This window comes from Hemibagrus wyckioides, linkage group LG06 (assembly GCF_019097595.1).
Source record: "Hemibagrus wyckioides isolate EC202008001 linkage group LG06, SWU_Hwy_1.0, whole genome shotgun sequence".
Lineage (NCBI taxonomy): Eukaryota > Metazoa > Chordata > Actinopteri > Siluriformes > Bagridae > Hemibagrus > Hemibagrus wyckioides.
In genome coordinates, this window is record NC_080715.1 from 27502485 (window position 1) to 27518111 (window position 15627).

Genomic DNA, 15627 nt, shown 5'->3' on the forward strand with positions numbered 1-15627 from the left:
AAAATTACAGCAACTCCAATAACCTGTAATAATCTCTGTACAACTGTAGTCAGCTGAAAAGGATCCCAGAATGTATTACACAACAACTTGAGGCAGATGGGCTACACCAGCAAAAGACCATGTTGGGTTCCATTTCTGTCAGCCAAGAAGTGGTCACAGACTCACCAACACTGGACAGTTGAAGACTGGAAAAATGTAGCCTGGTTTAATGAAATTTGTCAGAAATGTAATCAAACCAGTCAGACTTTGGCACCAACAGCATGAATCTATGAATCCAACCTGTCTTGTGTCAACAGTCCTGGCTGGTGGAGGTGGTGTAATGATATGGGGAATCATCAAATGTTTCCAACATCTTGCAAAAGGCAAGCATGGAGCAGAGTAGTAAGTGCAATAATACTTCAATGGAAGTTGTCATCTAGAATAGCAGTTAAAGCAGCTGAAAATATGTGAGATCAATGAATAAAATATATGTAAAAAATCCCCTTTGCCACCCAGAACAATTATAAAACAGCAGAAATGAGAATGTGCTTTGTTAATGATAGGCTACTATACAGTGCTCATTCATGTAAAAGGAAGTCAGATTATGACAGGACATCCCTCAGTTTTGCATGATTACAATTTTGTAATCACATGTTTTAAGATGATAATCACAAACAAAGAAAAAACAATATTGCACAAACCTAGTATCAATTGTTCATACCTGAGCTATGTTTAAGAACGTTCCAGCATACATGAAGACTCAGTAAACAAGCTCTTATGTAAGCTATAAAAGGCAGATACCTTTCACTTTCGATTTCTCAGCAACACTCCCTTTCCCCTCTGCACACAAATACAGCAGCAAAAGTGAAAGAGGACTTATTACAAAAGAAGAGCTGCACATCCAGAAGAGCAGAGAGAGAGAGAAACACACACACATCTTAAATTTACTCTAACCTTCAACAAAGGTAAGTTCTTTTCATTTAAAATGATCATCTGTGCTATACAAAACACACCAAATCTCTCTCTCTCTCTCTCTCTCTCTCTTTTATATGCACACAAAACACACGCGCACACACAGTTCTACTAATTACTTTAAGACATGATCGCATTGTTGCTATTAATTTTGTTGTCATTATATTTTTATTCACAAGTGCCATGTATACTTTTTTTTGCTATGTCACCCGCTTCATTACCTTTAGGGCAGGGTCTCCAGCACGTTGCTCCAACTTCCAAGTAGCTCGCCGAGATTTTTACAGAACATGTGCAAAATTGATCAAATCAAATGAACTCAAAAAACCTGTTTAAATTTTATTCCAATCAAACTCACAGATGTCTCATCCCTTTCCAGTGTACCGACATCTGAGTCTCCGGTGTACTTTCTGGTATTTGAAGTTTCTTTTTATAAACACAAACCAAAAACGAAAATGAAATCGTTTTTTAATGATGTGATGAAAATGTCAGACACCTTTTTAAAATTAGACTTGATTTTCTTTCCTCATTTATACTTTAAATAAAGAAAGTTCTATAGTGTAGAAAAACTTACTGAGGTGAAGTTAGTGAGACACACATTCGGAAGCGGTATTTTAGGGACCGTCGACAAATTTCTGAACGACTGTGACCCCCAAACTAGTATTAAAATAACTACTTGGACACCCCCACAAGGTACACCTGTTGTCATCCCAAAATATGTCTACACTGATTTTTATTAACATTTTTATTTATTTATTTGATTAATTAATTAATTAATTAATTTTATTTATTATTTATTTGAAGAAAAAGTCACTTAATTAAATTAAAATGAAAATCAACAAAGACATTTCTTGGGATATAAGATCTCTTGTGGGGGTTTCCAAGTAGATTATTTTGGTACTAGTTTTGGGTCACAGGGTCACATGACCTAGAAGCTATTGAAGGTATAGTGATTTGTTAAATTAAAAAATAAATGATTCATTACAAATTAATTCACATGATGCACAATTCATACTATCTATTAATTAAATTATTATCAATAAATTAACAAAAGCAGCATGCATTGATGCATGGCATGTGTATATTTAAGAAGAAATTAGAATAACTGGGGCACGTAGCCAGGAAAGTAACAAGTACCACATTTCAGTCGTACAGAAATTTGTCGACGGTCCCTAAAATACCAATTGCGAGTGTCTGTATAACTAACTTCACCGCGGTAGAACAAGTAGAAGGTAGAAGAGACACTTTCGGTTTTAGACAAAGAAAATGCAGCTGTTTTTCTACGCTATAGAACTTTCTTTATTTAAAGTATTTTAAAAAGGTGTCTGACATTTTCATCACATCATTAAAAATGATTTCATTTTCGTTTTTTTGTTTCTGTTTATAAAATGAAACTTCAAATACCAAAAAGTACACGGACCCAAAACGAGTGAGCTGTAGATATTTCTTATTAGTGCAGCTGTTTCAGAGTAAAGTACTCTTTAATATTTCCCATTTGAAAATATACTATTATTTAATCCCATAAAGTTCAATACTATGTCTCTGTTTATTAATATTAAATTAATATTACCTTTAATATCAAAGTCTTCTCTTTTTTACAAAAAGATTTTTTTTCAGTATTGCTGAGGCCATCAGGGTAGGTGCCAGGGGACTGGGAAGTAACAATTTAATGATAAATAACAGAATCCATGTGAATGAACGAAATCTGGCAATAATACCTGATAAACCTGTGGACATTATTTACAGTTAGGGATAAAATTAGTAACCTAACTTTAAACTTTAGAATATATTTTTTCTATGTTTCTATACTTCTGTAACACTGCTTTTGGCCAATGTCCATTGTTAAAAGTGCTATACAAATAAATTGAATTGAATAGTTTGGTTTGGTTTGGTAAGCTATGTAAATAAATGTTACTAATAATATAGTACACAAGTAGCTCTTGGCCACCTTCATTTTGTCAAAGTAGCTCTCAGAGAAAAAAGGTTGGAGACCCCTACTCTAGATAGACTGCAGGTCAGGCAGCTGAAAGCGGATGGTGAGCTTAGCTGATCACACACCCTCTGGTAACGCTGCCTATACTGCTTGGTACTGTTCCCAAACCAGTCTGTGAATCTTCCCATCAGGATGCTGTCAATGCTTTCAATATCTTAATAATATTTCATTTTTTTCTTCAATGTAGGGTCAAACATGGGATCAACTCCATCCAAACCTGGTATGTAACACAAACTAAGGCAATTAACAATGTGAGGCATTTCACATGATCTACTGTTAGTTTAGGGTCTGTATTACAGTAATATTAATAGACAACAGTCCAGTGGGCAGTGCTTCTTTATTTATGTTTTGTTATGTAATTTACTTTTAGTATATTAGAAGAGTGGCAATTAAGAATTAAAGCCAATTTCTCATTAAATAACAAGAAATATATTGCAGTGACTCATGTAACTCGGGCAGAGTTACCAGTCATTTCTAGATCTAAATTAATTAAATAATTATTCAGTAATTTTAGGTATTGGGGAGCTTGGTCTATTCAAATTCAAATTCAAATTTTATTGGTCACGTACATAATTGTACACAGTATGATATGCAGTGAAATGCTTACACGACTATTTGACCCTTGAAAAGGAAAAAGGAAAAAGGAGTAAGGACAGAAAAAAAAGACAAGGATAAAATGTAAAATATAAAATATGAAATATATAATATAAAAACTACAAATTTCCACAGTAGGTAAATAAAAATAAAATATAATATAAATAAAATAAAATATAAATAAAGTAAGGTAGGGTATATATGTATACAGAATATGTATATATAGAATATATATATAAAAATGTAAAATGTACACAACTGTACCCAATTCTATGTACCTGGCACTGGTATTTTAACTGGTTCAGATGTATTAATAAATGTTTTACTGTAATTATAAGCATTTTGAAAATATATGAAAGGAAAAATTATGAAAAGATTACATTAAGTGTAAGGTTGGCTTGACATGTACATGACCTGAAATAGAAACATATCTATATACCTATAGTTGTGTTCAAAATAATGCAATTTTATTTTCAAATACAGAAATGCATTGGGAACACTGCACATTCTATTCAAAACCAAAACATAAACATAAAATTATCAAATTTGTTTACAGAAAGTGAATAAAAAGGAATATTGGGCTGTTCAAAAATAGTAGTGTCTTCATTTTTCTTTACAAACTCTTTACAAACATTTACTGTATAAACTGAAAAATTCTAAGATTTAGCTTTCTTGTGAATCACTGAACTAATATTTAATATTAGTCTGAGAACTGCTTAACATCTGTGTTGAATAAAGTCGACCAACTTTTAGAACCTGTGAACAGGTATTCCAGCCCAGGATGATTGCACTACACACCACAATTCCTCTACATTTCTTGGTTTTGCCTCAGAAACAGCATTTTTGATATCACCCCACAAGTTGTCTATTGGATTAAGGTCTGGGGATTGGGCTGGCCACTCCATAACGTTAATCTTGTTGGTCTGGAACCAAGATGCTGCTTGCTTACTGGTGTGTTTGGGGTTGTTGTCTTGTTGAAACACCCATTTCAAAGGCATTTCCTCTTTGACATAAGGCAACACGACAGTATTTTGATGTATTCAAATGATCCATGATCCTTGGTATGCAATAAATAGGCCCAACACCATAGTATGAGAAACATTACTATATCCTGATGCTTGTGCCACCATGCTTCATGGCCTTTACAGTGTACTGTGGCTTGAATTCGGTGTTTGGGGGTCATTTGACAAACTGTTTGCAGGCCCTAGACCTGGGGTGCCCACACTTTTTCAGCTTGTGAGCTACTTTAAAAATGACCAAGCCAAAATGATCTACCTACATTACAATACATTTTATATATATATAAATAAGTCAAAAGTATTCGCTCACCCATCCAAATAATCAAAATCAGGTGTTCCAATCACTTCCATGGCCACAGGTGTATAAAATCAAGCACCTAGGCATGCAGACTGTTTTTACAAACATTTGTGAAAGAATGGGTCGCTCTCAGGAGCTCAGTGAATTCCAGCGTGGAGCTGTGATAGGATGCCACCTGTGCAACAAATCCAGTCGTGAAATTTCCTCGCTCCTAAATATTCCACAGTCAACTGTCAGCTGTATTATAAGAACGTGGAAGTGTTTGGGAACGACAGCAACTCAGCCACGAAGTGGTAGGCCACGTAAAATGACAGAGCGGGGTCAGCGGATGCTGAGGCGCACAGCGCGAAGAGGTCGCCAACTTTCTGCAGAGTCAATCGCTACAGACCTCCAAACTTCATGTGGCCTTCAGATTAGCTCAAGAACAGTGCGCAGAGAGCTTCATGGAATGGGTTCCATGGCTGAGCAGCTGCATCCAAGCCATACATCACCAAGTGCAATGCAAAGTGTCGGATGCAGTGGTGTAAAGCACGCCGCCACTGGACTCTAGAGCAGTGGAGACGCGTTCTCTGGAGTGACAAATCGCGCTTCTCTATCTGGCAATCTGATGGACGAGTCTGGGTTTGGCGGTTGCCAGGAGAACGGTACTTTTCTGACTGCATTGTGCCAAGTGTAAAGTTTGGTGGAGGGGGGATTATGGTGTGGGGTTGTTTTTCAGGAGCTGGGCTTGGCCCCTTAGTTCCAGTGAAAGGAACTCTGAATGCTTCAGCATACCAAGACATTTTGGACAATTCCATGCTCCCAACTTTGTGGGAACAGTTTGGAGCTGGCCCCTTCCTCTTCCAACATGACTGTACACCAGTGCACAAAGCAAGGTCCATAAAGACATGGATGACAGAGTCTGGTGTGGAGGAACTTGACTGGCCTGCACAGAGTCCTGACCTCAACCCGACAGAACACCTTTGGGATGAATTAGAGCGGAGACTGAGAGCCAGGCCTTCTCGTCCAACATCAGTGTGTGACCTCACAAATGCGCTTCTGGAAGAATGGTCAAAAATTCCCATAAACACACTCCTAAACCTTGTGGACAGCCTTCCCAGAAGAGTTGAAGCTGTTATAGCTGCAAAGGGTGGACCGACGTCATATTGAACCCTATGGATTAGGAATGGGATGTCACTTAAGTTCATATGCGAGTCAAGGCAGGTGAGCTAATACTTTTGGCAATATAGTGTATATATATATATATATATATATATATATATATATATATATATATATATATATATATATATATATATATATATATATATATGTAGAGAGAGAGAGAGAGAGAGAATACTTTATATATACAATATTTGTTAGAGTACCTTGCATAACTGCATGAACCCATATGGCACAATACAACTCTGGACATTGTAGGTCTTTACCTTACTCTGATGACTTGCACTGAATGGAAACAGCCCGGACAGTAGCTGCTGGTAGCCAGCCTCAAGCAGATGTCCAAATGATCATCAGTCATGGTAGAATGGTATTTGGATCGTGTGGGAAAAGGCTGACTCACATAAATAAGTAGAGCCAAATAATGCAGTCAAGGAGGTAGCACATTTCCTCATGTTTGGGTACTTTTCCTCTGTAAGTTCCAGAACTGTACGTGAGCTCTGGACTTCAGCTCAATGTCAGCTTGTAGTGTCAAAATCTCATTCTCCACTTTAGACGAGTTCAGGTGAAACAATGTTGCAATTTTAGATGCGAGTGAATCAACCTCCACATCTTCCTGAAATGGGTAGAACATAAATGTAGCGACTGGCTCAAGAAAAGCAAAATCTTGAAAGCGTTTATCAAACTCTGACAGGCAATTGTCAACCTGCTCTCTGTAGCGTGCAATGTCAAGTTGTGCACATGCCTTCCGCTGCGTCTCCAGCTCTAATGCGAGGTTTTTGAAGTTGCCCAAATCATGGCACTGCAACTTTGAGGCCAGATGTTGCATTTTTCATTTAAAAGCATTAACTGACCTAATCATATTTACCATGGTTTTATCTTTTCCTTGCAGCTCTAAATTAAGTTCATTTAACATGTTGGTCAGATCGATTAAAAATGCCAAGTCTAGTAGCCACTGATGGTCATTTAGTTGTTTGTATTCTGCATGTTTATCCACAAGGAGAAACTCCTTTCTCTCCGGACAGAGCTCTCTGAATCTTTGCAGGAATTTCTCCCTACTAAGCCATCTCACATCAGTGTGTAGCAACAACTTAGAGTGTCCACAGTCAGCCTTCTCCAATTGATGATTGACACCAGTTTACACACTGGGAGTTGGGTTTTCTCAATAAAGTTTTTAAAGATCGAAAAATGACCTCTCCCCGCCTGTGTTTTTTCATGGGGAGTATTGTTAACAGCTCCTCTTTTGCAGTCATATCTGTAAACACCATCCGAATAAAAATGCACAATTGGGCTGTATCATTTATGTCTGTAGACTCGTCCAATTGCAATGAGAAACACTCGCAGTCTGCGATGTCCTTCCAAAACTGCTGTGTCAAATCCTCGGCCATAACTTCACAGCGCTGTGTAACTGTACTTCTTGATAGTTGGAGAGCTTTGATTGAAGATAATATTTCTGGTTTGTTTTTAAAGTCCCTTTAAAACTAGTCAGCTGCTTCAACAAATGCCTCTTTTAACATCTCTCCATGTTGGAAGGACTTATTGTGCTTAATGAGGGAGTGATTCACCCAGAAGGATGCTTCGGTGGCTGCCTTTTGAGGTCAGGTGTGAGAAAAATGACTGCTGCCCTGACAACTGTGATTTTAGTTCCTTTACCTTTCTCTTTCTTAGCTCGCTTTTCGGAGAGAATTCAGTGTCATAGTTTTTATAAACAGTCCGAAAGTGCTGCTCCACATTTCCCTTCTTCGAAATAGCGATGATAGATTGGCAGATCAGACAAACGCACTTCGAATATGACATTGTGAAAAAAATGTCCTTCTCCCATTCTGGATGAAAGTGATACGTTTTTGGTTTTTTACTTGGTCCAGCTCTCCCACTCATTTTTATATCCTTTCTTTAGGAGAAATAAATTGGAAGGCTAACTAGGTAGTTAGCTCGCCTGAGTTTTCAGCAGTAGCGTGCATCCATAGTGAAAAGTATGTTAGAAAAAATCAGACTAACTGCCCTGTACATCACTCAAGCTGCAAATGCCATAGTGAGGATGGTTGATCGGCTAACATCAAATTTTTTTAATGACGTGATCTACCCACACTACCTTTGCGATCGACTGCTCAATCGCGATCGACATATTGGGCACCCCTGCCCTAGACCCTAAAAGAACAATCTTGCTTTCATCAGTCCACAAAATGTTGCAGCATTTCTCTTTATTCAAGATTCAAGAAGCTTTTTTGTCATTTCAACCACATATAGCTGATGCAGTACATAGTGAAATGAAACAAAGTTTCTCCAGGACCTGGTGCTACATAAACATACAACATAAAGATCAAACACAAGAACAACACAAAGCTAGGACCGAAAGTTCGTCCAAGCCACATAAAGTGTAAAGTGTAACGACAAGACAGTGCAAAAAATAATAAATACAAAAAAGACAACACAAAAACACAGCACACTGAAAAAGAAAAAAAAGAAAAAGAACGTGTAATGAAATGTAAATGAAATGTAATAAAATGAGATGAACTTTGGGGCCTGACAACATGTATTGTGCAAAAATACAATATAGCAGCAGTTGAGGTAGTGCAAAATAGAAATAAACATAAATATAAATATAGCAGCAGATGAAAAACACAGGGGTTGAGGTAGTGCAATAAGTATCGAACAATATAAGTTCTGTGTGTGTGTGTGTGTCCACGCAGGTGAGCGAGAGAGAGTGTGAGTGTGGGTGTGTGTATGTGTGTGTGAGAGACAGAGAGTTATGTACAGTTCAGTCCTGAGTGAGTGTGTGTGTGTGAGAGAGAGAGAGAGTTTGTACAGTTCAGACCCGGGTGTTGAGGAGCCTGATGGCTTGAGGAAAGAAACTGTTCAACAGTCTGGTTGTGAGGGCCCGAATGCTCCGGTACCTCGTTCCAGATGGCAGGAGGGTGAAGAGTGTGTGTGGGGTCAGCCACAATGCTGTTGCGGATGCAGCGTGTAGTATAAATGTCCTTGATAGAGGGGAGAGAGAGTCCGATGATCTTCTCAGCTGTCCTCACTATCCGCTAAAGGGTCTTGCGATCTGAGACGGTGCAATTCCCAAACTAGGCAGTGATGCAGCTGGACGCTGTCAATGGTCCCTCTGTAGAACACAGTCAGGATGGGGGAAGGAGATGGGCTTTCCTCAGCCTCCTCAGGAAGTAGAGGTGCTGCTGGGCTTTCTTGGTGATGGAGCTGGTGTTGAGTGACCAGGTGAAGTTCTCCGCCAGATGAACACCAAGGAATTTGGTGCTCTTGACAACCTCCACAGAGGATCCGTCGATGGACAGTGGAGAATGGTCACTCTGTGCTCTCCTGAAGTCAACAACCATCTCTTTAGTCTTGTTGATGTTCAGAGACAGGTTGTTGGCTCTAAACCATGCTGTTAGCTGCTGCACCTCCTCTCTGTAAGCTGACTCATCGTTCTTGCTGATGAGACCCACCACGGTTGTGTCATCGGAGAACTTGACGATGTGGTTGGATCTGTGCATTGCTGCACAGTCGTGAGTCAGCAGAGTGAACAGCAGTGGACTGAGCACACAGCTCTGAGGAGCTCCAGTGCTCAGTGTGGTGGTGCTGGAAATGCTGTTCCCGATCTGGACTGACTGGGGTTGTGGTGATGGCATCGTCCGTGGAACGGTTAGGACAATATGCAAACTGCAAAGGGTCCAGTGAGGGTGGTAGCTGTGTTTTGATGTGCCTCATGACGAGCCTCTTGAAGCATTTCATCACGAATGTTGTGAGTGCGACGGGACGATAGTCATTGAGGCAGGAAACCGTAGATTTCTTTGGCACAAGTACAATTGTCTTGAGGCCAGGTAATGTGTTCTTTGGCAAATTGTAACCTATTCAGCACGTTTTTTCAGTAATGGGACTTTGCAGGGGCTTCTTGTCGATAGCTTGGCTTCACACAGGCATCTTCTAATTGTTACAGCATGCACAAGTAACTTTAGATCTTCTTTGATCACCCTGAATCTGATCATCGGCTGAGTTTATTGCCATTTTGGTTATTCTTCGATCCATTTGATCCATGTCTTTCTGGTTTTGGTTGCCATTTTAAAGCATTTGATATCATTTTAGCTGAGCAGCCTATTATTTTCTGCACTTCTTTATATGTTTTTCCCCTCAACAATCAACTTTTTAATCAAAGTATGCTGTTCTTCTGGACAATGTCTGGAACAACCCATTTTACTCAGATGGATTTTCAGAGGGAAATGCACTATAACCAGCATGTACACCATTTGCTGCCTTTGTCCTTAAATAAGGGCCATCTGCTTGACACCAGTTTTTTCATAGAATGAATGACCTCACTAATTGAACTCCACACTGCTATTATTTTGAACACGCCCCTTTCAATTAATGATTCAATTACACAGAATCAGCAGAATGCATGTGGTTTTCTATTACTCTACTTCACATAGTAGTAAATTATTTGCCATATAGAAATATAATTTCTACCAAAAACTGTGATTGATCTGGTTAGTGATGTTGGACTGCTATTTTTTAAACACAACTTTAATTATGTTTGTGTGTGTGTGTTTAATAATATTTAAAATTTTATTTATATTTTCTTATCTGTCTGATAGAATTTGTCACAGTCTTGGCTAAGCAGCAAGTTCCACATGGGCAACATTTTATTCTATCCTGTGAGGCAAACACAGAATATGTAACAGTCTCATGGCAAAAGGATGGCCAAAAATTGGATTGTGTTGAGGGCAAGCACAAAGTGAGACAACTTGGTACAAAATGTGTTTTGGAAATTTCAAAGGCTGAGGACGCTGATGAAGGAAATTACACCATAACCCTGAGCAACAGTTCAGGTTCTGCCTCATGCTCTGCCCTTGTCAGAATCAGTGAGTAACATAATACATTATTACATGAAATAATATCAGTTAACTAGAGTAATGCTAATAATAACTATTTCTAATCAGACAAATACATAGCACGGATTATATATTGTGTGCTCTTAATCCTACAGGTTTATTTATATATTATATTATATTATATAATATTATATATAATATATATATATATATATATTATATAATAATAAATAAAATAATATATATATATAATATTAGGGCATAGAAAGCAGGTAGCACATCACATTAGCTTTTTCTATATACAGTCATGGGAAAAGGAATGTACACCCTTCTCCAATTCCATCTTTTTATTTATATATTATTAATCTTTAACATTGTTTTGGAAAAACTGTGGCCCACTCTTCTTAATAACATTAACTCCAGTTTATTGCTGTTTGAGGGCATTTATAGTATTTCTCTTAAGCTCTTCTTAAGAATCTTCTAAGTGGGACTGAAGAATGGACTTCGACTTGGTCATTCCAACACTTCCACTTTTGTCTTCTTTAGCCATTCAGATGATTGATTTGCTGATCATAGTCCTGTTGCATGACCCAACCCTATGAAGGGTTTTTGGTGATACGCGCACTTTTAATTTGTTTCATTAAATTGTTTCATTGGTGAGAACAATGCAATATTTATTTAAGTACTGGTAAATAAAAACAAAACTGAGGGAGGGTGTATTTTCTTTTTCACCTGACTGTATTATAACAATATTATATATATATTATTAGTATTTTATAGTATTAGTATATTATTATTATTAGAATATTATTGTATTAATAGCATGCTAATTATTGTATTAATAGTAAATATTGTATTTACAGTTATAAAAGAATGGAGGACAGTGCAATGGGGGTAAGGTTACAAACATTTTTGTTAAAATGTATTCATTAATCATACATATCTTATAAGATAGCACATGTGCACTGAGTTGCTAGTAATTGCTGTAGAATAAAAATATAATTAATACATACTTTATATAATATATAAAGTATTAAATATTATAATAATTTAATCTTCAAATATAAATTTGCTTTTTTTTCCTTAGACAAAACAGAATAAATTCTCTCAAGACATTTCAGATTTGTAATAAAGTTGAAGAGCTCCGCTTCCTCCTCTATGGACCAGTTGGAGTAGGAAAGTCCAGCATCATAAACACCATCAGAACCATTTTTGAAGGACGTCAGTTTGTCAACTGTCTGGCTGCTCCAGGATCAACGACGAGTCATACTCTATGCGTGAGTCCATATTACGCAGTTCTACGTGTGTGACTTCTTTTCACAGTGAATGCAGGACTCAGCTAACTAGTTAAACATTAATAAACACATTATTTTCTGTACTACTTACAGTATGAACAATTTCGATTTGCAAATGAAGAAGGATCGTTTCCTTTTGCCTTCAATGATATAATGGGTGCAGAAGAAGACTCTGGAGTCCTAACTCAAGATATCGTCAGTGCTTTAAAAGGTCATATGAAAGAGGGATACACGGTAAGGTAACACTTACACTTTAGTCTGCAGAAATTCACATTATTGTTCTTTGCCTTAATCAATCCTAATCAAATCATATGTAAATAACAAATGTCATGTCAAATATCTATGTCAAACTTATTATACATAACAAATAATAAATACATAAATGGGTTATAGTAGCTGGAGTATCATCCAAATCACTTTATGACCACACAAACTCTTTATTGAACTGTTTTTCTCTTTTCTTAGTTCAACCCTCAAACTCCTTTGCCTATAAACAACCATTATTACAATCAAAATCCCACCCTGAGTGATCAGATGCACTGCCTGGTGCTTGTCATGCCAGCCGACAGGGTTTCAATGCTAGCGGATAATTTTATCAAAAAAATGAAGAGCGTCAGAGAGGAAGCAAGCAGAATGGGTGAGTCAGCTCTTAAGCTCAGTAACTTTTATACTTGCCATGCACCATTATATATTTGTTTTTAACAGGTTCCTTCAGAGTAATTTGATATGCAACATGTCTGTGCAAGGATGGTTGTGGTAGTGTATGATCAAAATCCCCTGTCAGAATCAAAATTTAAAGTCTAAGCACAAGGCCTAAATTTAGAATTTGTGTATTGTGAAATCTAGATTTGTGTATATGCAAACTTTGTGCTACATTAATGGTCATGAAAATAGCAATAAATGATACAATATGACTTATGCACAGGACCCAACTCACAGTACCACTGATTATTAATATATACTAACTCCTCTTCAGTAATTCCTTATATTGGTCAGGATCACAGTGGATGAACACAGGCATTATCTCTTTTATACCAATGATTTTGTTATCTTCATCAAGTCCTTGTTCCTGAACATCAGGCAAATCTGAAATGCTGAGCAACTTGCCTGTGGTCACAAATTCACTGACACTAAATCTTGCTCTACAAAGTCACATACCATCGGATCTTACATGCAAAGAACACATCAATTTGATTAAGTTCATTTGGATTGGCAGAATTCTTAGCATAGAATCAAAAAAGTGAAAGATAAATCCAGTAAACCTCTAATCTTGTTAACAAGATTTAATCCAATAAATCCCAAATTTTGTTAGCTTGTCAAAAACATTTTAATCAGATTGCAAAAATCCACCACAATTCTAAGATGTACACTGAAATGACTAACTGAATTTTTATGTGTGCTGCCTGCCTGTGCTACAGGAATTCCTCAAGTGGTTTTCATGACAAGAGTAGACTGTGCATGTCAGTTGACAAAGGAGGATTTGCGAAACGTCTACAAAAGCAAAAAGATCAGAGAGAATGTGAGTATTTTTTCCAGAATGAAAACTGCAGAGATTCCCAAATACAATTTTGAAACTAACAAATTAATGACATCATGTGTATATTTGTGTGTGTATCCAGATGCAGAAATATGCTAATGAACTGGGTGTGCCTGTGAACCGTATCTTCCCTGTCTTGAACTATCATGAAGAAACCCAAGTGAAGGCAGATATAAACTGCCTGATGCTCGATGCCTTAGAACAGATTATATACTGGGCTAATGACTATGTGGTCAAACAAACTTCACAACAACAAACAAATTATGAATAAAGTAATTTCACATAAAATGTGACAAGCAATTCTGTATGTTTATTGCCTGTGAACTATATAGTGAACTGTTATTCACTTTCATCTAATCCTTAATGCAACTCACAATGCAGCATATTTTAACACATGAAATGTATAGTATATTCATACTATGATCTATATTTTGAAAAGCAGTTTATTGACTGTTACAGATAACATGCATGCTTTGTATATAGTTTCAGAATCCTTGCCTGTATTTGGCTAAATCTGATGTATTATTCTTTAATGTTTTAATAAAACAAAAAAAATGTGTATGTTTGATATGAGATTTTGTTTGATAATATGTGCAATTGTTATTTAAATTACATGATACTGATACTAAATGATAAAATGATTAAATGATACTACATGAGACATTGCAAAATAGTAGCTTAAACAATATGAAGGATGCAACAAACCATTTCCTGCTACAGAAGATGGACACATAGATTAAATGAAATTAAACACCTGTGATGGCCACTGGAGAATCTTACTGAAATGAAATAATTAATAACAAACTTCAACAACACAATGAATAGGCAAGTCAGCTGAGGCAGTGTGATGCTCTAGGCAATGTTCTTATTGAAAAACTGTGGGTCCTGGCATTCATGTGGATGTTATTTTGACACATACCACCTACCTAAACACTGCTGTAGACCAAGTACACCTATGGCAATAATATTCCCTAATTGTAGTGGGATAGTCCCTAATTGTCAGCAGGATAATTCCAGGGAGAAACATGACAAAGTGTTCAAGGTGCTGCCTTGGCCTCCATTTCCTCAGATCTCAATTCAATCCAGCATCTGTGAGATGTCCTGGACAAACAAGTCCAATCCATGCAGGCTCCACCCTGCAGCTTAAAGACTTGAAGATCTGCTGCTAATGTCTTTGTGTCAGATACCACAGCACACTTTCAGAAGTCTTGTGAATTACTCAACTGTTTAGAGCCATTTTTGCCACAAGTGGGGGAACTAAACAATATTAGTCAGGTGGTTTTAATGGTATCGCTGATTGGTAAAGCCTGGCAACTATACCAGTTACACCAAAAGTAATTCCTGTTTACATCACTGCCCACACCTGAGGTGTTTATTAATCATTTTTGAAGGTAATTCTTGTGTACATCAAATGCAGCCAACAGGCATTGGCATTTCACTGCACATTAGTGGTCACTACACCACCATATAAAGACTAAATAGTGATGATATAGAGTGCAAGACATTTTCAGTAAATTTTCAAGTTCACATGGGTCAAATAAAACAAGGCAGTGGGCTATATCTGGAGTGTGGGGCTCGATTAGAAATCATTTAATTAATGTACTTAAAATTTTTTTTATATAAAAACTTTAACTTCAGTGCAACACTGAACATTTTCAGGCTGGTGTTTATCAGTTCTCATCACACCAGATGGAAATCATAAAAACACTACCAGAGTAAGCACAGTATTTGAAATATCATCCAAACCAGTTAGCACAACCAGACCATATAGCACTTTGTGTTGTTTGTCCTTTTTTGTCATGGACCACTTGGACCTACCACACATGTTAGCAGTCGGATATTTATACATGTGAAAGTAAGTGTGCTTGTTATTGAATGCAGAGGGGAGAAAGACCACACTGGGCTCTGTGTATGCTCTGCTATGCCTAGAGATAGATAGCGAAAGATATTTGAGAG

The 15627-nt window shown here is 37.2% G+C and overlaps 1 protein-coding gene across 1 annotated transcript; it reads left to right on the plus strand.

Moving 5' to 3' along the window:
- The first annotated feature begins 786 nt into the window (after positions 1–786).
- LOC131355052 (interferon-induced protein 44-like) lies at positions 787–14228 on the plus strand. The gene is made up of 9 exons (XM_058393249.1): positions 787–944; positions 3129–3161; positions 10603–10869; positions 11703–11733; positions 11927–12116; positions 12228–12368; positions 12600–12771; positions 13553–13653; positions 13754–14228. The coding sequence occupies exons 2-9, from the start codon at positions 3137–3139 to the stop codon at positions 13940–13942; spliced, it is 1116 nt and encodes a 371-aa protein (XP_058249232.1). The 5' UTR covers positions 787–944; positions 3129–3136; the 3' UTR covers positions 13943–14228.
- Positions 14229–15627: the final 1399 nt, after the last annotated feature.